The sequence below is a fragment of the Miniopterus natalensis genome, chromosome X (assembly GCF_054644295.1).
Source record: "Miniopterus natalensis isolate mMinNat1 chromosome X, mMinNat1.hap1, whole genome shotgun sequence".
In the NCBI taxonomy this organism is placed as follows: Eukaryota; Metazoa; Chordata; class Mammalia; order Chiroptera; family Miniopteridae; genus Miniopterus; species Miniopterus natalensis.
In genome coordinates, this window is record NC_142103.1 from 54,725,550 (window position 1) to 54,749,484 (window position 23,935).

At 38.2% G+C, this 23,935-nt stretch overlaps 1 protein-coding gene across 2 annotated transcripts in view; it reads left to right on the forward strand.

Annotated features, from left to right (window-relative positions):
* Positions 1-23,935, forward strand: part of HEPH (hephaestin) — a 148,855-nt gene that overhangs the window by 60,434 nt on the left and 64,486 nt on the right. For both annotated transcript variants that reach the window (XM_087813456.1, XM_087813457.1), the window contains one exon: positions 27-158. In XM_087813456.1, the coding sequence (XP_087669582.1) occupies positions 27-158 (132 nt within the window). The remainder of the gene's footprint in view (positions 1-26; positions 159-23,935) is intronic.

Below are 23,935 nucleotides of genomic sequence, written 5' to 3' on the forward strand. Positions count from 1 at the left end.
AGACTTTCTTTTTTTGCATATGTTAGGTCCACTTCTCAGAGGAGAGGTTGGTGATATCCTAACTGTGGTGTTCAAGAATAATGCCAGCCGCCCCTACTCTGTGCAAGCCCATGGAGTGCTAGAATCTAGTACTGGCTGGCCACTGGCTGCTGAGCCTGGTGAGTGGGAACACTTAGTGAAGGAAAAAAGAATGTGCAGCACTTCTTCATCCCTCTGTCTTTCTCCTTTAAAAATATGCTCTTAGACAACTGAAACAGAAGTATTAGCCAGAACTAAAACATAGCCTGAGGTTGTCTCCATGAATTACTCATTCTCTCAATATTAGAGCAGCTACCTTAGGGTTTTTGTTTCATCAAAGTTACCCTTAACAGTGGTTGCACATGGAGCCTTATACTGGCTTTAACTCTGAATACAGATGGAGCTTCTAACCCTCTCTAGATCTGAACTTAAACTTGGCTATAGTATGAGCTTCTAATCATGGCTTGAGAGTAACCTGTCTCAGATCATAAATTGATCCTTAACCCAAACCATAGACAAAGTTGTGAAAATCACTTAAAGTACAACAGACTGCAATAAAAAATAGAAAAAATAAATCTTGTCCCCTTACTAAAGACTGAATCTTAACTCCAGTGACATAGTAAGCTCCTGTTACTAAATGTAGGGTAACCATAATTTTGACCACATTTTCTTCCATACATTCATTTATTAAATAAATACTTACTGGAAGCCTACTGGGTACAGGATGAATTGTAGAAAGTATGAAAGTAGTGGGAAATAATACTTGTTCTTACTCTTGAAAAACTTGGGCTGTTATCACAGAGAGACAAGTAAACTAGTAATTATAATGCAGAGTTTTAAGTGTTAAATAGGCATTTATAAAGTGTGGTAGGGAGATGTAAAAGAGGGTACCAAATATAATGTTTGGATGGTCAAAGATGGCTTCCCAGAGTAGGTGATATCTCAGCTGAGATCTAAATTATTAGTTCTCAAATTTATCATGCATCAGAATTACCTGGGGGGAGGGGATGGTTTGAAGATGGCAGCACTGTGACAAGAAGCAGAGCCCCCTTGCTCCCAGCCACTGACTCAATTTACCGCTAAAATATTGCTTAACCAGCTTGGAAAAATAAGAGAAATATACTTGAGTGGACATATTTTGAGTAGGGAGCACTGAATGAACATCATAGACATTGGTGGGGTAGGGGGGTAGAAAGGAGGAATCCCCCCTGAAGTCTGTGCTGGGGTCTGAGGCCTGAAGGCTAGAGGCTGTAAAGCTCCCTCCCCTTGGGAGTGTGGACTGGCATCCAAAAGCTGGGATCTCAAATCCAGAGTGGAGGAGAAGGGAAGGAGAGCTCATGCACAGTGAGCAGAGGGACCCAGGGGAACAGTGTGCCTGTGAGGAGGGGCCTTCCAAGTGAAACAAAGCCTCTAATGGCAGCCAGGACAGGAGTCTTTCACCCCAGGTGGTGAACATAGGAAAGGCTGTCCCATAGTGTGTGGCTCCTGAATAGAAAAGGACCAGAGGGCTGCACTGAGGAGCCACATACAATGATCCTCTGCCTTCCTATAAGGCATTATGTAGAACCCCCAAAAGCATTTGATCTGTGGGGTGCAGAAAAGGGGAAGAGAGCTCTCCTGCTGCCAGAGAGGGATCAGAACTGCCAGCAGGGTGGATCTGGACTCCAGCCCCTGGAGCTGCCAGAGGGGAGGATCGGGTCTCTAGCAGCCAGAGTGGCCCATGGGGTGAATCAGAGATTTTTGCCTGGTCTGAGGGGAGCAGAGATAGCACGTAAGGATCTGTCCCAGCTTTACCATGATCAGCTGTGCAGGGAAACTGTGAGGCGTGGACTTTGTGATCCCTCCTGCTTGGTACCGAAGCACAGGAATGACAGGACCTCACAGGATGGGTTCTCTGCCTGTGTGTTGCTTTCTGTGTTTTTGAGATTTTGATTGCTGAATGGGCATCCAACTTCCTGCCTTGCATTGGGGAGACAGACCAGCAAAATCTGATTTATGTCTCCATAGTACAGAGTTTGAAATAAGCGCCCCATGCGATCAGCCAGCCAGACCTGGGAAAGGAGGGTCGGAGCATACCTAACTCTCCTGCAGGCTAGGAGCACCACCCCCAATAGGAAAGGAGCTGATTCGGCTCACTGAAGCTCCAAATATCTCCAATAAGGCACAGTCCTGAGAAGGAAGGGAGAACAGATCACAGGACAACAACACAAGAATAAGCCTCTCAGGGACTATTGTTTGGGAACTGGAGGAAAAGCTTAAAACTACCTTTGGGGGCTGGGGACACAATGTGCTCATCGGAACTTTTTTTTAATCCAACCCACTGAGCCCAGGCCACTGAAACTTCCCATACAGAAAAAGCAAAGACTGGAGTCAATCTGAAACTACAGCAGGCCATTGTATGGGGAACTAGAATTGGAGGATGGGGTAGAAACTGAGGAGTTGGCTTTAAAGCAGACTAACTTCCCCACATTGTGGGACTGACAGAAAAACTTCGAAGTAAGGGGAGCAATATCCTGAGCTACACTACTTAGCCTGCACTATAAAGACTACCTACAAAGGACTCTGGAGAAAGACCAGGCAAAAACTAGGGGGAGGCAAAATAGCTGACAAGTGGAGGTGGTCCACAGAGAGCCTCAGATCAGTCAAGGGCACCAGAGCCAAACTTAGACAGCTCCTCACATTGGCTGATACACAAGTACCTCACAGGAGAAAGGAAATCAGCATACAAGACAATAAACCTCAGACAACATAAACTGCCCAGACAAAACTTACCTGATTGACTTTATTTTCTTTTTAGAAAAAAAGAGAGAAAAGAAAAAAATTTCCTTTTTAAATTTTTGTTTTCAATTTTTTAATTAACTTTTAAAAATTTGTTTTGCTTTGCTTGTTGTTTTTTTATTTGTTTGTTTTTTGTTTTGTTTTTGTTTTTTGCTTTGTTCTGTTTTTTGTTCTATTGTCAAGATTTTTCTGATATTCTCTGCATAATTGCTAGGATATTATCATTATAACCAATAAGTTTACTGCTTTTTTCTATTGTTTCCCTCATATTTCTTATTGGGCATCCTCTCTGACCTTGCTTTATCTCTCTCTGTCTCTACTTGTTCCATTGGCATAACTTTTTTTCTTTCTTTTCTTTTTCTCCCTTCTGTCTTCTTGTCTTTTTGTTTGTTTGTTTCTGTTTGTCTGTTTATTGTATTTTAATTTTTTCTTTTTCAACTTTTTTTTTTTTTTTCAATCTTAGTTCATGGTGACTCTTTATTGTAGCATTTTATTTTAGAGTATTGGCTGCCAGATTCAACACCAAAAGGAATATCTTGAAATAAATGGAACACAGGATTAGAATTTGATAATCACAGAGAAAATATAATTCAAATCTGAGGCATAATGTGGTTGATTGTCTTAGTTAGGTTTAAAATATTTTAATTTTCACATCAGCCCTTTTAGTGTCATAACAGTAGGGCCATGATTTGATGAACAGTAAAGCTGAATTGTAGGTGGTAGGGATGTTCAAATCATGGCATCCTCCATGGTATGTGGAAAACTACAGTTGCCCTACAGCTATTTGTTAACTCTCAAAGCCTGTGACCTTGATTCTGACTTATTGTGTAAGAAAAAGCATGCAAAACAATTCTCCCGTATATTACTTTTTCTGGAAAATTCTGAAAGGGAGCTTGTCGTTGCAATTTTTTTTGCATTTTCAAATCCTTCATATTTGTATCAGAACTTGGTCAATTTCCCAAAGAGAAGAAAAGAAAAAGCCTAGCTGAAGCATGCTGGACAGGTCCCTGCCACCCTTAAGAATATGTAGTTTCTGAGGTAGTTTTTCAAAAATTATGTTTCTATTTGGGGCCCTATCACTCATTCTAACAGCTCATAGCAGCCATGCTCCACCCTCTCTCACTTGTTCTGCAATTTTTAAGCATAAGAAAAACAAATTAAGAAAGATGTATAAGGGGAGGGACTGCTGCTGGCAGATGGTGAAAATTACTGTGTCAGGAGAGCGGGTAGGTGGATTTAAGAGCAGGTCACTGGAAAAACCATAGCACTTGGTATTTAACATTGCAAAAACATGCTGGCATCTTTCATTTTATTATCAATGCTTCTTTTAAAATAAGGATTTATATAATGTACATATTTACTCTTCCTTTGACGTCCTACAGAACAACTAGAATTTCTACATAGTCCATTCATGTTCCATAAATTCTATGTACTAAGTTTTTATTGTTTTCCTGACCCATTTATTTTACTGTCTTCTTTCCTATAATTCACAGATATTGTCACCTTTATTTAGTGAGCTCTGAAAAAAAATTATATATATATATATCCAGCTATTTCTATATTTCCTTCAACTGTATCAAGTTCCTTTAAACTCATCCTATCCTACACAACTGACAATGTTCTGCAAACCTGAACCTCTTTCAGTATTTCCAGTCTCATCTATTTATTTCAAGCCAGACACCTTGATATCATCTCTGAATCTTCCCACTCTCTCACATTTTATAGGCAATTAGTTACCAAGTCTTGCTAATTCTACTTTTTAATATGCCTCAAATCCAACAATTTCTTTCCAGTTCTGCTATCAACTTTTTAATCCATGTCTTCATAACCTCTTACTTGGATTATTGCCAAACCTTTCTACTATAATTCCTTAATTCCAACCTTTTCTCCTCCCAGTTGAAACCAGCATGGCTTTTTCCAAACGGTAAATCTGATCATTTCACTCACCTGCTTACAAATCTTTGATGGCTCCCCATTGTATTTGCCTTGGTTTAAAGTCCAGGTTTCTGTCTCTCTTTATGGCGCATTTTCTACTGAATCCTTCTATGTATACTATGATCCAGTCCCACATTATTGCTTTTTGCACTGCAAGTATACCATGCATCTTCACACCTCCATGCCTTCTTTCCTTCCTGGACTAGCTGACCAAATTTTTTTTTTTTAAAGTTTTATTATTGTTTAAAATATTAGAGATGCCCCTTTTTCTCCCCAATGACCCGTTCCACCCCGTTCCTTCCCCCTCCCCAGTCCCTCTCCCCACCATTGTCCATGTCCTTGGGTTGTGTATATATGCACATAAATTCTTTGGTTACTCTCTCCCCTTCCACCCACCCGCCCTCCTCGATCCCTCTGACATTCATCAGTCTCATCTATGCTTCCATGTTATTGAATCTATTCTGTTCATGAGTTTATTAAGTTCTTTAGATTCCACGTAAAAGCGAGATCATGTGATATTTGTCTTTCACTGCCTGGCTTATTTCACTTAGCATAATATTCTCCAGGTCCATCCATACTGTCCCAAAAGGTACGAGATTCTTCTTCTTTAAAGCTGCGTAGTATTCCATGGTGTAAATGTCCCACAGCTTTTTTACCCACTCATCTACTGATGGTCACTTGGGCTGTGTCCAGATCTTATCTATTGTAAACTGCACTGTTATGAACATCGGGGTACATATATCCTTTCTGATGAATGTTTCAGGATTCTTAGGATACATTCCTAGGAGTAGAATCACTGGGTCAAACGGCAGCTCCATTTTTAATTTTTTGAGGAACCTCCATACTGTTTTCCATAGTGATTTCACCAGTCTGCATTCCCACCACCAGTGTACTAGGGTTCCCCTTTCTCCACACCCTCGCCAGCACATATTGTTTGTTCATTTGTTGATGGCATCCATTCTGACAGGTGGGAAGCGATACCTCATTTTGGTTTTAATTTGCATCTCTCTGATGATTAGCGACATCGAGCATTTTCTCATGTGTCTCTTGGCCATCTGTATGTCCTCTTTGGAGAACTGTCTATTTAAGTCCTTTGCCCATTTCTTAATTGGGTTGTTTGTCTTCCTCTTGCTGAGTGCTATGAGTTCTTCGTACACTTTGGAAATTAGCCCCTTATCAGATTCATCCTTGGAAAATATGTTTTCCCAGAATGTGGGGTTCCTTTGTACTTTGAGGCTGTTTTCTTTTGCTGTGCAGAAGCTTTTTAGTTTGATGTAGTCCCATATGTTTATTTTCTCCTTTGTTTCTCTTGCCCTAGGAGATGTATCAGTGAAAAGTCCACTATGTGGGATATCTGTGACTTTACTGCCTATGTTTTCTTCCAGGATTTTTATGGTTTCGTGACTTACATTTAAGTCTTTTATCCATTTTGAGTTTATTTTTGTGTATGGTGACAGTTGGTGGTCTAGTTTCATTTTTTTGCATGTATCTGTCCAATTTTCCCAGCACCACAGATTGAAGAGACTGTCCTTACTCCATTGGATACTCTTGCCTCCTCTGTTAAATATTAACTGACCATAGTGGTGTGGGTCTATTTCTGGGGTCTCTGTTCTGTTCCATTGATCTATAAGCCTGTTGTTGTACCAATACCAGGGCGTTTTGAACACTGGCTTTGTAATATAGTTTGAAGTCTGGTAATGTGATCCCTCCCACTCTGTCCTTTTTTCTCAAGATGGCTGCAGCTATTCGGGGTCTTTTTTGGTTCCATATAAGTTTTCGAAATGTTTGTTCTAGGTCTCTGAAATATGCTCTTGGTATTTTCATAGGAATTGCATTAAATTTATAAATTGCTTTGGGTAGTATGGACATTTTAATGATATTAGTTCTCCCAATCCATGAGCATGGTATCTTCTTCCACCTGTTCAAATCTTCCTCTATTTCTTTTTTCAGTGTCACATAGTTTTCTGAGTAAAGGTCTTTTACATCCTTGGTTAAGTTTATTCCTAGGTATCTTATTTTTTTAGTTACAATGGTAAATGGTATTGCTTTTTTAGTTTCTCTCTCTGAAAGCTCATTGTTGGTGTATAAGTATGCCATTTATCTCTGGATGTTGATTTTGTATCCAGCTACCTTGCCAAATTCGTTTATCAAATCTACTAGTACTTTGATGGAGTCTCTAGGGTTTTCTATATACAGTATCATGTCATCTGCAAATAATGACAGTTTTACTTTCTCCTTTCCAATATAGATACCTTTTATGTTTTCTTCCTGTCTGATGGCTATGGCGAGGACTTCCAGTACTATGTTGAATAAGAGTGGTGAAAGTGGACATCCCTGTCTTGTTCCTGTTTTTAATGGAAATGGTTTTAGTTTTTGCCCATTGAGTATGATGTTGACTGTAGGTCTATTGTATATGGCCTTTATTATGTTGAGGTATGATCCCTCTATTCCCACTTTGCTGAGAGTTTTTATCAGAAATGGGTGCTGGAATTTGTCGAATGCTTTTTCTGCGTCTATTGATATGATCATATGATTTTTGTCCTTCAATTTGTTTATGTGATGTATCACATTTATTGATTTGTGGATGTTGTACCAACCTTGCATCCCCGAAATAAATCCCACTTGGACATGATGTATGATCTTTTTAAAGTAATGCTGGATCCAGTTTGCTAGTATTTTAGTGAGGATTTTAGCATCTATGTTCATCAGGGATATTGGCCTGTAACTTTCTTTCTTTGTAGTATCTTTATCTGGTTTTGGGGTTAAGGTGATGCTGGCCTCATAAAAAGAATTTGGGAGTTTTCCCTCCTCTTGACTTTTCTGGAATAGTTTGAATAGAATAGGTGTTAATTCTTCTTTGAATGTTTGTTAAAACTCGCCTGTAAATCCATCTGGTCCAGGACTTTTGTTTGCTGGGAGTTTTTTGATTATTGCTTCAATTTCATTAGTTGTTATGGGCCTATTCAGGTTTTCTGCCTCTTCTTGATTGAGCTTTGGAAGGTTGTATGCTTCTAGGAATTTGTCCATTTCCCTTATGTTGTCCAATTTGTTGGCATACAGTTGCTCATAATATTTTCTTACAATCCTTTGTATTTCTGTTGGATCAGTTGATATATCACCTCTTTCATTTCTGATTTCATTTATTTGGGTCCTCTAGCTTTGTTTCTTAATGAGTCTGGCTAAAGGTGCATCAATCTTATTTACCTTTTCAAAGAACCAGCTCTTGGCTTCATTGATTTTTTGTATTGTTTCTTTAGTCTCTATGTCATTAATCTCTGCTCTGATTTTTATTATTTCCTTCCTTCTACTTCCTCGGGCCTTTTCTTGCTGTTCTTGTTCTAGTTCTTTTAGTTGTTGTGTTAGATGGTTCATTAGATCTTTTTCTTGTTTCTTGAGATAGGCCTGTAACGATATGAATTTTCCTCTCAAGACTGCTTTCTCCATGTCCCCTAGGTTCTGAGTTGTTGTCTGTTCATTTTTGTTACTTTCCATGAAGTGTTTGATTTCTTCCTTGATCTCCTTGGTAACCCATTCATTGTTTAATAACATGGTATTTAGCCCCCATGTGTTTGAATATTTTTCAGTTTTTTTGTAGTGGCTGATTTCTAGTTTCATGGCATTGTGATCTGAGAAGATGCTTGATATGATTTCAATCTTCTTACATTTGTAGAGACTTGCCTTGTGCCCTAACATGTGGTCTATTTTTGAGAATGTTCCATGTGCACTTGAGAAGAATGTGTATTCTGCTGCTTTGGGGTGAAATATTCTATAAATGTCAATTAAATCCAATAGGTCTAGTGATTCATTTAAGGTCTGCGTTTCCCTGTTGATTTTTTGTCTTGATATTCTATCCAATGCTTACAGTGGGTTGTTAAAGTCCCCCACTATGATTGTGTTTCTGTCAATCTCCCCTTTGAAGTCCCCCAAGAGATTTTTTGTATATTTAGGTGTTCCTGTATTGGGTGCATAAATGGTCATAAGGGTTATTTCCTCCTGTTGGATTGATCCCTTTAGTAATATGTAGTGACCATCTTTGTCACTCATTATGGTCTTTATTTTGAAGTCTGTTTTGTCTGAAATAAGAGTTGCTACTCCAGCTTTCTTTTCCTTTCCATTTGCATGGAATATTTTACTCCACCCCTTCACTTTTAGCCTATGTGAGTCTTTTGCTCTCAGGTGGGTCTCTTGTAGACAGCATATATTTGGGTCCTGTTTTCTTATCCATTCAGCTGCCCTTTGTCTTTTGATTGGTCCATTTATTCAATTTACATTTAAAGTTACTATTGATATCAACTTATTTAATGCCATTTTTCCCCTTTACACTGATGTGCCTTTCTCTCACTTTTCTGTCTTTTTCTTAAAGCAGTCCTTTTAGCATTTCTTGCAATGCTGGTTTGGTGGTACTGAACTCTTTTAGTCTTTTTTTTTTGTCTGGGAAGCTCTTTATTCCACCTTCAAATTTAAATGATAGCCTTGCTGGATAAAGCAATCTTGGTTGCATGTTCTTGCTTTTCAGTACTTGGAGAACTTCATGCCACTCCCTTCTGGCCTGAAGAGTCTCTGTTGAGAAATCAGCTGTCAGTCTTATGGGGGTTCCCTTGTAGGTCACTGCTTGTCTCTCTCTTGCAGCCCTTAATATTTTCTCTTTGTCCTTGACATTTGCCATTTTAATTATGATGTGTCTTGGAGTGGGTCTCTTTGGGTCCCTCTTGTTTGGAACCCTCTGTGCTTCCTGAACTTGTGTGGCTTTCTCCTTCGCCAGCCTAGGGAAGTTTTCTATCATTATTTCTTCCACCAAGTTCTCTATCCCTTGCTCTCTTTCCTCCCCCTCTGGCACTCCTATAATGCAAATTTTGTTTCACTTCATGTTGTCCCAAAGTTCCCTTAGACTGTCCTTATGCTTTTTAAGTGTTTTTTCTTTTTGCTGCTCTGATTGTGTGATTTTCTCTACTTTGTCTTCTAAGTCACTTATTCTATCCTCTGCTTCATTGAGCATGGTTTTAATTCCTTCCAGTGCATTCTTGATATCAGATACAGCATTCTTTATCTCTGTCTGAGATTTATTTATAGTATGTATCTCTTTTTTCTTGTTTTCACTAAGGTTCTCAATCTTATCATCTATAGTCTTCTTCAGTTCCTTGAACATCTTCATCATCAATACTCTAAACTCCGTTTCTGATAACTTGCTCAACTCCATCTCATCAACGTCTTTTTCTGGAGATGTTTCCTTTTCTTTAATTTGGGGGTTGTTTCTTTGTCTCCCCATTTTGGTAGGTCTTAGTGCTTATATCTATATATTAGATATATTTGCTGTGTCCCAGTCTTGTGGCATGGGATTTTGTCTTGTGGGTCCAGTGGAGCCCAGAGGTGTATGTGGTTGTTAATACTGGTGAAAATTTAGAAAATAATAATAAACTAAATATAAAAAATAGAGAAGCTACTGGGAGATAACAGAAGCAGAGAAAAGATTCTGAAAGAAGGGCCAGCACAAAATTAAGGGAGAGAATAGGAATACTATAATAGTTGAAAATGAGAAAACAAAAATACAATAAAGAGAATAAGAGAAATTAACAATCGGACAGGAAAACTGAAGGGGGCAAAATAAAAAAAAAAATGAAAGAAAAGTAGAAAAAGAAAGAAGAAAAAGAAGAAAAAAGTTATGCCAATGGATTGAGAGGAGAGAGAGATAAAGCCCAGGCAGGCAGGCAGGGCGTCTGGGAAGAGATTTGAGGGAAACTATAGAGGAAAGCAGTAAACTTGGTTATAATGATAAAGTCCCAGTCGTTAAGCAAGGATATCAAGAAAGTCTTGATAATAGAAGCAAGGATAAAACAAAATAAAGCAAATAATGAAAACAAAACCAAAAACAAGCTAAGGGAGACAAAATTATTTTATAAAAAAAAAAAAAATTAGTTAAAAAAATGTTTTTAAAAAAATTAAAAAAGAAAAAAAAAAGATTTTTATAAAATTTCAAAAAGAAGAAAAAACAAATTTTCTCCCCTTTCTCTTCTTCCTAAGGAAAAAAGCCAAAAAATAAACCCACAAACAAAAAACAACACCACCAACAACAAAAACAAAACCGAAAACCAAAAAAAAAAAAACCAAAGCCAAACCAAACAAAACTACAGCAGAGAAAGAGGTAGTCAATCAAGTGCGTTTCTTCTGGGCAACTTATGTTGTCTGAGGGTCACTGTTTTTTGTGATTTCAGTTCTCCTGGGAGGTACTTGTGTATCACCCAATGTGAGGATCCGTCTAGGTTTGGCTCTGGTGTCCTTAGGTAGATGGTTGATCTGAGACTCTCCGTGGGCCACCTCTTCTTGTCAGCTATTTTGAAACCTTGTAGTTGCCTGGTCTTGCTCCAGAGTCTTCTGTAGAGTCTTTAGGGTACAGGGTGGCTAGTGTAGTCCAGGGTGTCACTTCCTTTAGAGGTGTCGCTGTCAGGGGCTCACTCTGTGGGAGTTAGTTTCTGCTCCACCACCAGCTTCTCAGTCCCTACCCTGTCCTCTGATTCTAGTTCCCCAGGCTCTGGCCTGCTGCAGCTTCAGATTGATTTTAGTCTGTTGCCTTTTCTCTATGGGCCGTTTCAGCAGCCAGGGCCCAGTGGGTTCGATTCAGAACACATTCTGGTGGGCCCTTTGCCTGCCCAGCCCCCAGCAGGGGTTTTCAACGTTTCCTCCAGACCCCAAACAACAGTCCCTAAGAGTCTTATTCTTGCAGAGTCGTCCTATGAGCTGCTCTCCCTTCCCCCTCAGGACTGTGCCCTGAGGGTGTGTCTGGGGCTTCAGTGAGCGGTCCCCGCCCCTTTCCTGTTGAGGGTGGTGCTCCTGGCTGCAGGAGAGGCTGGCTAGCTCCGCCCCTCCCTGCTCAGCTCTGGTTGGCTGGTCGCACCAGTCCCGCCCCTCAGACCATCTACTTCACAGACCCCAATGGTAGCGTCCGCTGGTCTGTCTGTGCAGTGCACACCCGGAACGTGGGAACCAGTTCCGCAATCAAACTCGCAAAAGCACAAAGCAACACACAGGCAGAGAGTCTGCCCTGCAAGGTCCCACCGCCCTTGCTCCAAGGCACCGAGCTGGAGGTGACCCAAAGTTAGCTCCGTGCAGCTCTCCACACCACTGGTCTGAGCAAAGCTGGAGCGGCTTCACATACTACCACAGGGCCCCTCAGGGCTGGTCACAGATCCCAGCCTCTTGGCACCCGGTAGCTCAGGGCGGGAGGGCTCCTCCCCTCCCTTCCCCTCCCCCACACCATGCAGATTCAGTGCTTTCTGGGGCTCAACACAGTGCCCCACAGGGAGGAAGAGGGTCCCTGTGTGTGGGTGCTCAGCGCAGTCCTCTGGTCCCTCACCACTTGGGTGCCACAGGCCTTGGGACAGCCTTCCCTATGGTTGGCACCTGGAGCACCAGAAGCTGAGTTGCAGCTGCCCCTAGAGGCTTTGTTTCCTAGGAAGGCGCCGTCTCCTCCAGGACTCACCGCTCCCCTGGGTCCCTCTGCCCTGTGCGCGGGGCGCTCCTTCCTCTCTCTGCTCCGGGTGTGGGATCCCCGCTTTTGGATGCTGTCCGCAAGGCTTTGCAGCCTCCAAGCCTTCAGGCTCAGAGCCCAGCACAGGCTTCAGGGGGACTCCCCCTTCCAAGGGTCCCCTCTCTTACCGGACTCCGTGATGGTTCCTCAGTGCTTCCCACTCACACTTCGTCCACTCAGGTATGTTTCTCTGTTTTTTTTCAAGCTGGATACATAGGATTTTTGAAGGAAATCAAATCCGTGGCAGGAGCGGGGGTGCTGCTGCTTCTCACAGGGCTGCCATCTTCCTTCCTCCAACTATTTTTCTATACTTATGTTTTACCCTTAATTTTTTTGCTCACCCTTCTTTTAGAGTTTTCTCCCTGACCAATTTATCTTCAAGTAGCTTCTCTATTTTTTACTTCTTATTTTATTTTTCTATTAATTTTTTTATTCTTCATTACTATTAGCAATAATCTTTTTCTCTGTTTCTCTAATTTTTGCCCTTTTTTTGCCCTTTTGCCTTAGCATTTATGTTCTTGCTTCACTCTCCCAATTCTACTTTCACTAGGGATGCTTCCATTGTGGTTGCCAGGATATTTTTTAAGATACTGCTTGTTTCCTGGCAGTTTGGATGAGTTTTGTTTTGCTTTGCCAGCACCTGTACAACAGCTCACATGATGTGGTTGGGGCTGAGCCACAAAGTTAGTCAACCTGAGAGGAGAATCCTCCCAAGAATGGGTCAACAACAATCTATACCCAATCACAAAAGGAGAGCCCAAAGAACCCACAAAAGGGACACCCACAAAAGGGACACACCTAGAGCAAATAGCCCAGAAGTAAAAGTAAGACACACTTCTAGGCTACACCGGACATACATTACAAAATCCCACCCCACAAGACTAGGAGACAGCCTATATATCTAATGTACAGATAAAAACACTAAGAGCCACTAAAATGGGGAGACAAAGAAACAACCCCCAAACTAAAGAAAATGAAAAATCGCCAGAAAAAGACTCTTGAGATAGAGTTAAGCAAATTATCAGAAATAGAATTCAGAGTAATGGTTTTAAAGATGCTCAAGGAAATTAACCAGGACAAGACACTTAATGGAAAAGTCGAGGAACTTAGTGAAGGAATAAAAAGAGAACTAGATATGTTAAATAAAAACCAGTAAGAAATGAAGAATACTATATTTGATATCAAGAATAAACTGAAAGGAATGAAAAGTAAGCTCAGTGAAGCAGAGGAGAGTCAGTGATTTAGAAGATAACGTAGAAAAAAACAATCAGAGCAGCAAAAAAAAAAAAAAAAAAAAAAAAACACTTAAAAAGCATGAGGACTGTCTAAGGGAGCTTTGGGACAACATGAAGTGAAACAATGTTCACATCATAGGGGTAACAGAGGTGGAGCAAAGTGAGCAAGTGATAGAGATCTTGGTGGAGGAAATAATCACAGAAAACTTTCCTATGTTGGTGAGGGAAAAAGCCACACAAGTTCAGAAAACAGAGGGTTCCAAACAAGAGGAACCCAAAGAGAACCACTTCAAGACACAGCATAATTTAAATGGCAAATGTTACGGACAAACAGAGAATATTAAGGCTGCAAGAGAGAGACAAGTAGTGACCTACAAGGGAACCCCCTTGAGGCTGAGAGCAGATTTCTCAACAGAAACACTTCAGGCCAGAAGGAATTGGCATGAAGTTATCAAAGTAATTAAAATCAAGAACATGCAACCAAGACTGCTTTATCCAGAAAGGCTATCATTTAAAATTGAAGATGAAATAAAGAGCTTCACAGACAAAAGAAGGCTAAAGGTGTTCAGTACCACCAAACCAGCATAGCAAGAAATGCTAAAAGCACTGCTTTCAGAAGAAGAAGAAATATTGAGAAAAAGTTACATCAGCATAATGTCGAAAAATGACATTAAATAAGTAGATATCAATAGTAACCTTAAATATAAACAGAATAAATGCTACAATCAAAAGATATAAGGTAGCTGAATTGCTAAGAAACCAGGAACCAAATATATGCTTTCTACAAGAGACCCACCTGAGAGTAAAAGATTGACACAGGCTAAAAGTGAAGGGATAGAAAAAAAATTCCATGCAAATGGAGATGAAAAAAAGCTGGAGTAGCAATACTTATTTCTGACAAAATAGACTTCAAAATAAAGACCATAACAAGAAACAAAAAAGGTCACTACTAAAGGGATGGATCCAACAAGAGAAAATAACTCCTGTAAATATATAATGCACTCAATATAGGAGCACCTAAATACATAATAAATTTCCTGGTGGACTTTAAGTGGGGGATTGACAGCAACACAATCATAGTGGAGGACTTTAACATCCCACAGTCCTCTTTGAACAGATCCTCAAGACAAAAAAAAAAAAAAAAAACACAAGAGGGAAACAGAGACCTTAAATGACACTCTAGATCTAATGGATTTAATTGACATTCAATGAAAATTCATCCCAAAGCAGCAGAATACACATTCCTCTCAAGTGCACATGGAACATTCTTAAAAATACACCACATGATAGGGCACAAAGCAAGTCTCTACAAAATCAAGGAGTTAGAAATCATATCAGGCATCTTTTCTAATCATAATGCCATGAAACTAGAAATCAACCAGTATAAAAAAAAAAAAGTTCAAATACATGGAGGCTAAATAGCATGTTATTAATCAATCAATGGGTTACCAATGAGATCAAGGAATAAATCAAACACGTCTTGGAAAAAAACAAAAATGAACAAACAACAACCCAAAATCTTTAAGACACAGCGACAGCAGTCCTGAGAGGAAACTTCACAGCATTAGAGGATTACCTCAAGAAACAAGAAAAAAGCTCTATTAAACCATCTAACATAATAACTAGAATGAGAACAAAAAGAAAAGCCCCGAGGAAGTACACAGAAGGAAATAATAAAGATCAAAGCAGAATTTAATGGCATACAGACTAAAAATGCAATGCAAAAGATCAATGAAACCAAGAGCTGATTATTTGAAAAGATAAATATGATTGATGAACCTTTAGCCAGACTCACCAAGAAACAAAGAGAGAGGACCAAAATAAATGAAATCAGAAATGAAAGAGGCAATATAACAACTAACACAACAGAAATAAAAATGATCGGAAGAAGATGCTATGAGCAACTATATGCCAAGAAACTGCACAACCTGGGTGAAATGGACAAATTCCTAGAAGCTGAATCAGATGAATCAGAGAACCTGAATAGGCTGATAACAACTAATGAAATTGAAGCAGTAATCAAAAAACTCCCAGCAAATAAAAAATCCTGGTCCAGATGGATTTACAAGGATTTACAAACATTTAAAGAATTAACACCTAATCTCTTCAAATTATTCCAGAAAATTCAATAGTAGGGAAAACTCCCAAACTCTTTTTATGAAGCTAGCATCATCCTAATCCCAAAACCAGGTAAGGACACTACAAAGAGAGAAAATTACAAGCCAATATCCCTGATGAACCTAGATGCTAAAATCCTCAACAAAATACTAGCAAAACAGATCCAGCAATGTATTAGAAAGATCATACACCACAACCAAGTGGGATTTATTCTGGGGATGCAAGACTGGTACAGTATCCGCAAATCAATAAATGTGATATATCACCTAAAAAAATGAAGAACAAAAATCATGTGGTGATATCAATAGATGCATAAAAAGCATTCAACAAAATCCAACACCCATTTTTGATAAAAACTCTCAGCAAAGTGTGAATAGAGGGATCATACCTCAACATAATAAAGGCCTTATACGACAGATCTACAGCCAACATCATACTCAATGGACAAAATCTAAAACCATTTCCATTAAAAACAGGAACAAGACAGGGATGTCCACTTTCACCACTCTTACTCAACATAATGCTGAAGTCCATGCCACAGCCATCAGATAGGAATAAAACATAAAATGTATCTAAATTGGAAAAGAGGAAGTAAAACTGTCATTATTTGCAGATGACATGATATTGTACATAGAAAACCCTAAAGACTCAACCAAAATTCTACAAGGTTTTATAAATGTATTCGGCAAGGTAGCTGGATCCAAAAATTAACACCTGAAAATCAATGGCATTTTTACACACCAACAATGAACTCTCAGAAAGATAACTAAAAAAACAATTCCATTTACCATTGTAACTAAAAAAATAAGATACCTAGGAATAAACTTAACCAAGGATGGAAAAGACCTCACCTACGAAAACCTCAGGACACTGAAAAAAGAAATAGAGGCAGGTATAAAAAAGTGGAAGAACATACCATGTTCATGGATTAGAAGAATTAATATCATTAAAATGTCCATACTACCCAATGCAATCTATAGGTTTAATATAATTCCTATTAAAATACCAACAGCATATTTCAGAGCTAGAAGAAATATTCCAAAAATTTATATGGACCCAAAAAAGATGCCAATAGCCACAGCCATCTTGAGAAAGAAGACTAGAGTGGGAGGGATCATTTTACCAGATACCAAACTGTACTACAAAGCCACTGTAATAAAAACAGCCTGGTATTGGTACAACACCAAGCATATAGATCATGGAACAGAGCAGAGAACTCAGAAATAGACCCATGCAAGTATAGTCAGTTAATATTTGAAAAAGGAGGCAAGAGCATCCAATGGAGTAAAGACAGTCTCTTCAATAAATGGTCTTGGGAAAATTGGACAGGTACATACAAAAGAATGAAACTAAATCACCAACTTACTCCATACACAAAAATAAATTCAAAATGGATAGAACACTTAAATGTAAGTCACAAAACCCTAAAAATCCTGGGAGAAAACAGGCAGTAAAGTCACAGACATCTCACATAGAGGAATTTTCACTGATACATCTCCTAGGCAAGAGAAACAAACAAACAAAAGTAACAAATAAGACTATATCAAACTAAAAAGCTTCCACACAGCAAAAGAAATCATCTTTAAAATACAAAGGAACACTGTGGTATGGGAGAACATACTTGCTAAGATTGTCTGATAAGGGGCTAATTTCCAAAGTGTACAAGGAACTCATACAACTCAATAAGAGGAAGACAAACAATCCAGTTAACAAATGGGCAAAGAAGGGCATAAACACTTCTCCAAAGAGGACATACAGATGTCGAAGAGACATATGAAAAAATGCTCAGTGTCACTAATCATCAGAGAGATGCAAATTAAACAACAATGAGGTATCACTTCACACCTCTCAGAATGGATACTGTGAACAAATCAACAAATTACATGTGCTGGCAAGGATGTAGAGAAAGGGGAACCCTGGTACACTGCTGGTGGGAATGCATACTGGCACAGCCACTATGGAAAACAGTATGGAGGTTGCTCAAAAAATTAAAAATGGAACTGCCTTTTGACCCAGTGATCCCATTTCTATGAATATATCCTTAGAATCCTGAAACACTAATCAGAAAGAATATATGCACTGCCATGTTCATAGCAGCAGAATTCACAATAGCTGAGATCTGGAAACTGCCCAAGTGCCCATCAGATGAGTATAAAAAAGCTGTTGGACATTTACACTATGAAATACTATGCAGCTATAAAGAAGGATCTTGTACCCTTTGGGACAGTATGGACAGACCTGGAGAATATTATGCTAAGCGAAATAAGCCAGACAGATAAAGACAAACATCACATGATCTCACTTAATATGAGCAATCTAAAGAACTTAATAAACTGACGTACAAAATAGATTCAGTGACATGGAAGCATGGATCAGACTGAGGAATCTCTGAAGGATATTGGTGTGGGAGAGATTAGCCAAAGAATTTATATGCATAACCCAACGACACAGAGTACAGTGTGGTGAGGGGCTGGGAGAGGAGTGAGTGGAAGGTAGAACGGGTCAGTAGGTGATAAAGGGACATCTGTAATATTTTGAACAATAAAAAAAATACCTGGAAGGCTTGTTATACAACAGATTTCTGGGATCAACCCCCAGAGGCTCTTATTCAGTAGGTGTGGGATGGGGCTCAATGATTTGCTATTTCAAACATTTCTAAGTGATTTTGATGCTGCTAGGTCTTGAGTATATCATGCTAAGTAAAATAAGTTAGACAGAAAAAGTTAAGAACCATGGTGTTTCAAATGACAATATTTAAGCTTTTCTTATGGTTGAGTAGTATTGCACTGTATACAAGTTCCACATCTTCTTTATACAATCAATCATCTAGTGAACTTTGGTTGTTTCCATGTTTTACCCACCATGAATAATTCTATAATGAACATAAGATTGCATATATCTTTACAAATAAGTGTTTTCAAATTTTTCAGGTAGATACCCAGAGCTGGATCATATGATAACTCTATTCTTAATTTTTTGAGGAGCATTTATACTTTTTCTGTAGTGGCTGTAACAGTTTACATTCCTACCAGCAGTAAATGAGGATTCCTTTCTCTCCACAACCTCTCCAACACTTGTTATTACTTGTCTTGTTGATAATAGCCACCTTAACAGGTGTGAGGTGATATCCTATTGTAGTTTTTATTTGCATTTTTCTAATAGCTAATGAAGTTGAGTATAATTGCATAGATCTGTTGGCTATTTGTATGTCTTCTTGAGAGAAGTGTCTGTTCAGGTCGTCTGCCCATTTTTTAATTGGATTGCTTGTTTGTTTCTGGGGAGTGGTATGTGTTCTTTATATATTTTGGATATTAACTCCTTGTCAGAGATGTTGTTTGAAAATATCTTCTCCCATGTGGTTGTTTGCCATTTTGTTTTGTTGGCAGTTTCCTTTGCTGTGCAGAAGCTTTTTAGTTTGATATAGTCTCATTAATTTATCTTTGCATTTGTTTCCCTTACCTTTGGGGTCAAATTCCTCCCTAAGATAAAGTCCATAAGTTTAGTACCTATTTTTTTCTATGTAATTTATTGTTTCTGGTCTTCTATTTAAGTATTTGGTGCATTTTTTGAGTTTAGTTTTGTATATGGGGACAAACTGTAATCTGGTTTCATTTTTCCATGGGGCTTTCCAATTTTCCCCAGCACCATTTACTGAAGAGACTATCTTTTCTCCATTGTATGTTTTTGACTCTTTTGTTGAAAATAATTTGTCGATATACATGTGAATTTGTTTCTGGGTTCTCAATTCTGTTCCATTGGTCTTTGTACCTTTTTTCCTGCCAATACCATGCTGATTTGATTATTGTCACTTTGTACTATAATTTGAAGTCAGTGAGCATGATACCTTTGGCTACTTATTTCTTTTTCTCAGGATTTCTTTGGCTATTTGAGGTCTTTTATGATTCTAAACAAACTGATAATTTTTTTTAATCTTCACACAAGGATATGTTGTTGTTTTTATTGATTTTAGAATGAGGAAGGAAGAGAGAGAAACATCAGAGTCAGAGAGAAACATTGATTGGTTGCCTCATGTATCCTCCCTGACCCAGGATCAAACTCACAACCTTTGGATGTATGGGACTATGCTCCAACCAACTGAGCCACTCAGCCAGAGCCAAACTGATAATTTTTTGTATTTCTTTTAAAAGATTTCATGGGGATTTTGATGGGAACTGCATTAAGTCTTTTTATTGCTTTGGGTAATATGCACATTTTAACTACGTTGGTTCTTCCAAGTGTTAATAAGCTGATCATTTCAAGAAAAAGAGATCAATAATTTCAGCTGATTCAGAGAAGCTAAATAAGGTCAGAACAGAAATTTCCCTTTGGATATAGCAACTGGGGTGTGGCTGGAGGTATTTATAAACTAGTGGGAATAAAAGCCATATCACAATGGACTAAAGAGTAATTGGGTAAGATTTCTTTTTTTTTTTTATGGCTAGATAATATTTCATTGTATATATGTTCTGCATCTTCTTTATCCAATCATCTATTGATGGGCACTTATGTTGCTTCCATATCTTGGTCACTGTAAATAATGCCACAATTAACATAGGGGTGGGTATATCTTTTTGAATTAGTTTTGCATTTCTTCAAATAAATACCCAGAAGAGTGAAATCTTATCATTTGTGACAACATGGATGGGCCTAGAGTGTATTATGCTAAGTGAAATAAGTCAAACAGAGGAAGACAAATACCATCTAATTTTACTTATATGTGGAATCTAAATAACAAAATAAACAAATCAGAAACAAACTCAGATACAGAGAAAAAACTGATGGTTGCCAGATTGGAGGGTGGTTGGGGGGCTAGGGTAAAAAGGTAAAGGGATTAAGAATTTAAAATTTGTAGTTACAAAATAGTAACAGGGATGCAAAATACAGCATAGAGAATATAGTCAATAATATTGTAATAACTATATTGGTGCCAGGTGGGCACTACATTTACCACTTCGTAAATTATATAAATGCTTAACCATTATGCTGTACAACTGAAACTAATAAAATATTGAATGTCAACTGTAATTTTTTAAAATTTTTAAATTTTAAAAGGTAACCTTAAGAAAAGTAATTTGGAGAAGTGGGAGTAAAAACAGTGAGCGTGGTTTAATTTTAAGACTTGGGGAGAACAATTTCAGGTTATAAGAAGATCTGGAGTTTGACCAAAGGCTAAAGTGGAGGTAAATGACACTAGATTTGAGATCATGGAACTGATAGGATACAGTGTTTGTTGAATCATCCACATAGACTTTGAAGTCACTCAGAAGAGAGGGGGAGATTGGAATGGAAAGGAAGATGGTGATCCAGGTACTAAAATATCAATAAATTTCTAAAAGGAGAAAAAGGATACTTTGAAAGCAGGGAAACCAGTTAGAGTAATTCATACAAGTGATGACAATAACTTTAACACAGGTGGTAGGACATGAAGATGGGAGAATTAGATATGTCTGAGAGATGTTAAGGGATAATTCATAGGATATAATAATTGAACAAATGTTTAGGGGATAAGGAAGATGGTAGAGTTAAGGATAACACATTTTTGGATTAAGCTCATAGATACTGGTACCACTCACAAAGAAGAAAAGAAATGGAGGAAGCAGGGGTTGTTTTTGTTTGTTTAGAAGAGAAATAAATTGCTTACTTCTTAACATCTTGAATGTGAGGTACCGGTAAGACATCCAGGTGGAAATGAAAGTGCTTATAAGAATAGGAGGTTATACTCAATCTGAGTATGGGTCTGTAATTTGGAAGAAACACCAGGAATAGATATAGCAAGTTTGCAGTCATTAGTAACTACAATAGGTGATAGTTAAAATCATGATTATGTATAAGATCACCCAGTTAGGTAGTGTATAAAGTGACAATGACTTGAGCCAAGAATGAAACTTTGAAAAATATCATTATTTAAGAAGAGATGATCTAACTTAAAATAATTTATAGATTTAAACCAGTTCTAATCAAAATCACAATTGGAAATTTTTGTACTTAAAATAAATGATTGTATATAAATTTGGAAGAAAAAAGAATACCTGGACAAGAATAATTTTTTAAAAGATCAATGAGAGAATACTAGAAAACTCAATAGTACAGTAAACCCACCTTGATTTAATGGACTTTGGATTTAATGGATACAATTTCTGGTCCATATGTGATATGTGAAAATTAACACACTGTTAATTTTAAAATACTTCTGGCCAATTCTCAAAAACAACAAAAAAGGACCTAAATGTGCTTATAATTAAATTAACAGGTTATTTTTTGTTATTAATTCACTCTTATTTTTAACAAATTTTAGCCAATAAGCCATATATTGGAAAAAACACTAATAATTTTACCGACATAAATAAATATTACATATCTCCAACTATAGTCTACATATTTAAATCCAAGAGTCACCACTTGTAAACAATGTTCAGGGAATGATTAGCACATGATCACACAGCATTGCACATGGTATTGGTTCTATTGTCACATGGCGAGACTTTCTGCAGCAGTTTACCTGGCACAGGTCTCTGTTTCCACCTGTGCTAAGGTACACCTCAGCCATGAGCACTTCTTTCCTCGCGGTGATGTGAATGCAAGCATTAACTAGACCTAGTCAGTATAAATTTAAAATTACAATAATAAATATAGAAACATTTTCTGTGAAATTAAACTTTTCACACACGTTATTTTAATTACACAAACGTGTCTACATAAGTAGAAACAGGTAAACTAACTAATTTGTCAATATTTTAATATACACATTTGGAAAACCTACTTTATTATATAACAGACTTCTGGCTTTAAGGGACACCCCCTCACCTGAATTAGTTCATTATATCGAGGTTTTACTATATAGCATATAACAAAGGTACACAAATTTATGCAATATGATACTGTAAAAACAAAAAGACCAATAAGGCAAAATAAAAATCCCTGAAATATACCCAAATGTATGGCTTTGTCAATAGCAGTGAAAATACAAGTACTCCATTACTAGCCCACACTTCTTTCTTCTAACCTCCTCCTCATAGCTCCTCACAAGGGAGATTCTATTAACTTATTGGTCAGAGTGCAGACTTTGCTGAACGTTTTACTAGAGGGCAGAGCTATTGTTTCTTTCACCTCAGCACTCTCTATTGCATTGCCTGCCTCCAAGTTTTAAGTTCTCCTGTGCCTGTAACTGGGTGAAATGCTTATGTGAATTAGGAAAATGCTTGCACTGCAGATCTAGTGAATTTAGCTTCAGGGAAACCTTGCTTAGGACTTTAAGTCAAAGCTTTGTTTTTTTTGTTTTTCCATAAGAACCCGTGTTGAAGCCTCAGCTCTCCCCTAAGTTTCCTCAGCTTGTAGGGAATGAAGCTCTCAGACTCAGTGCATGCCTGCCTTTCTCCAAAGCCCTTTCCCCTCTGCTGACTGCCCAGCTCAGGGAGGCCACATCATTTGGTTTATTACCTGGAACTGATACCCTCCTCTCCTCCCTGCCCTTCCTTCTCCTCTCCTGGCTCTTCTCTCCCACATCTCTCCTCCAACACACAAACACACATTAATACCCTGTGCTATAAATTTTATCAAAGTGCTCCCCAGAGCCCCCGAGCCCTCTAAAATTAGCAGCTTGTTCTGCTGGCAGCCGGAGTAATTTAGCAACAGGTAGCAGGTGGAAGACTAGAGGAGAAAGTAGGGGTGGGGGAGGTGGTCCCTTATTGCTTCCTGCTGATCATGACCTGGAGATGGGAATGGGAGACAAAGCTTTGTTTTTCAACTCATCTGCTTGATATCAGAGTTCTGCAATATGGATTTATGGAAACTGGCGGAGCTATTAAAGAAGTGGTACTTTGATTTTCACTTGCCTACTATTCTTTGTAGTTCCCTTAGTCAGAAGCCTCAATGATAGGAGTAATAAGAGCCAGGCTTTCTTATGACCCTGGATTAATACCATCACAATAGCATCGAAATCTTGGCCTTTGCTTCTGCAATGAGTATATGTATAAAAGTTTAATATTGTAAAAAGCTAGCTATTCAGTGGGAAAAAAAAATTTTAAATGACCAATATGTGGTTTTAGGACAAGTCATTATCCTAACTAAGCAAATAAAATTAGATCTCTACCACATGCTAAAATAAATTACAAATGGATTTAAATAGTTGAACATTTTTCTGGACTCAAGGTGGAGATAAGTTTTTCTAAGTTTAAAAGCAAAAGAATGAGACCCTAAAAGAACGTGTAACACATATAATATTGTTACTATATGAAGGGTTTTTTTAGAGGGCCATTTCAAAACAAAAATAAGTAAGTAGGTAACTGGAAATTTATGAAAGAAGAACTACAGATGTCTAACAAAACATGAA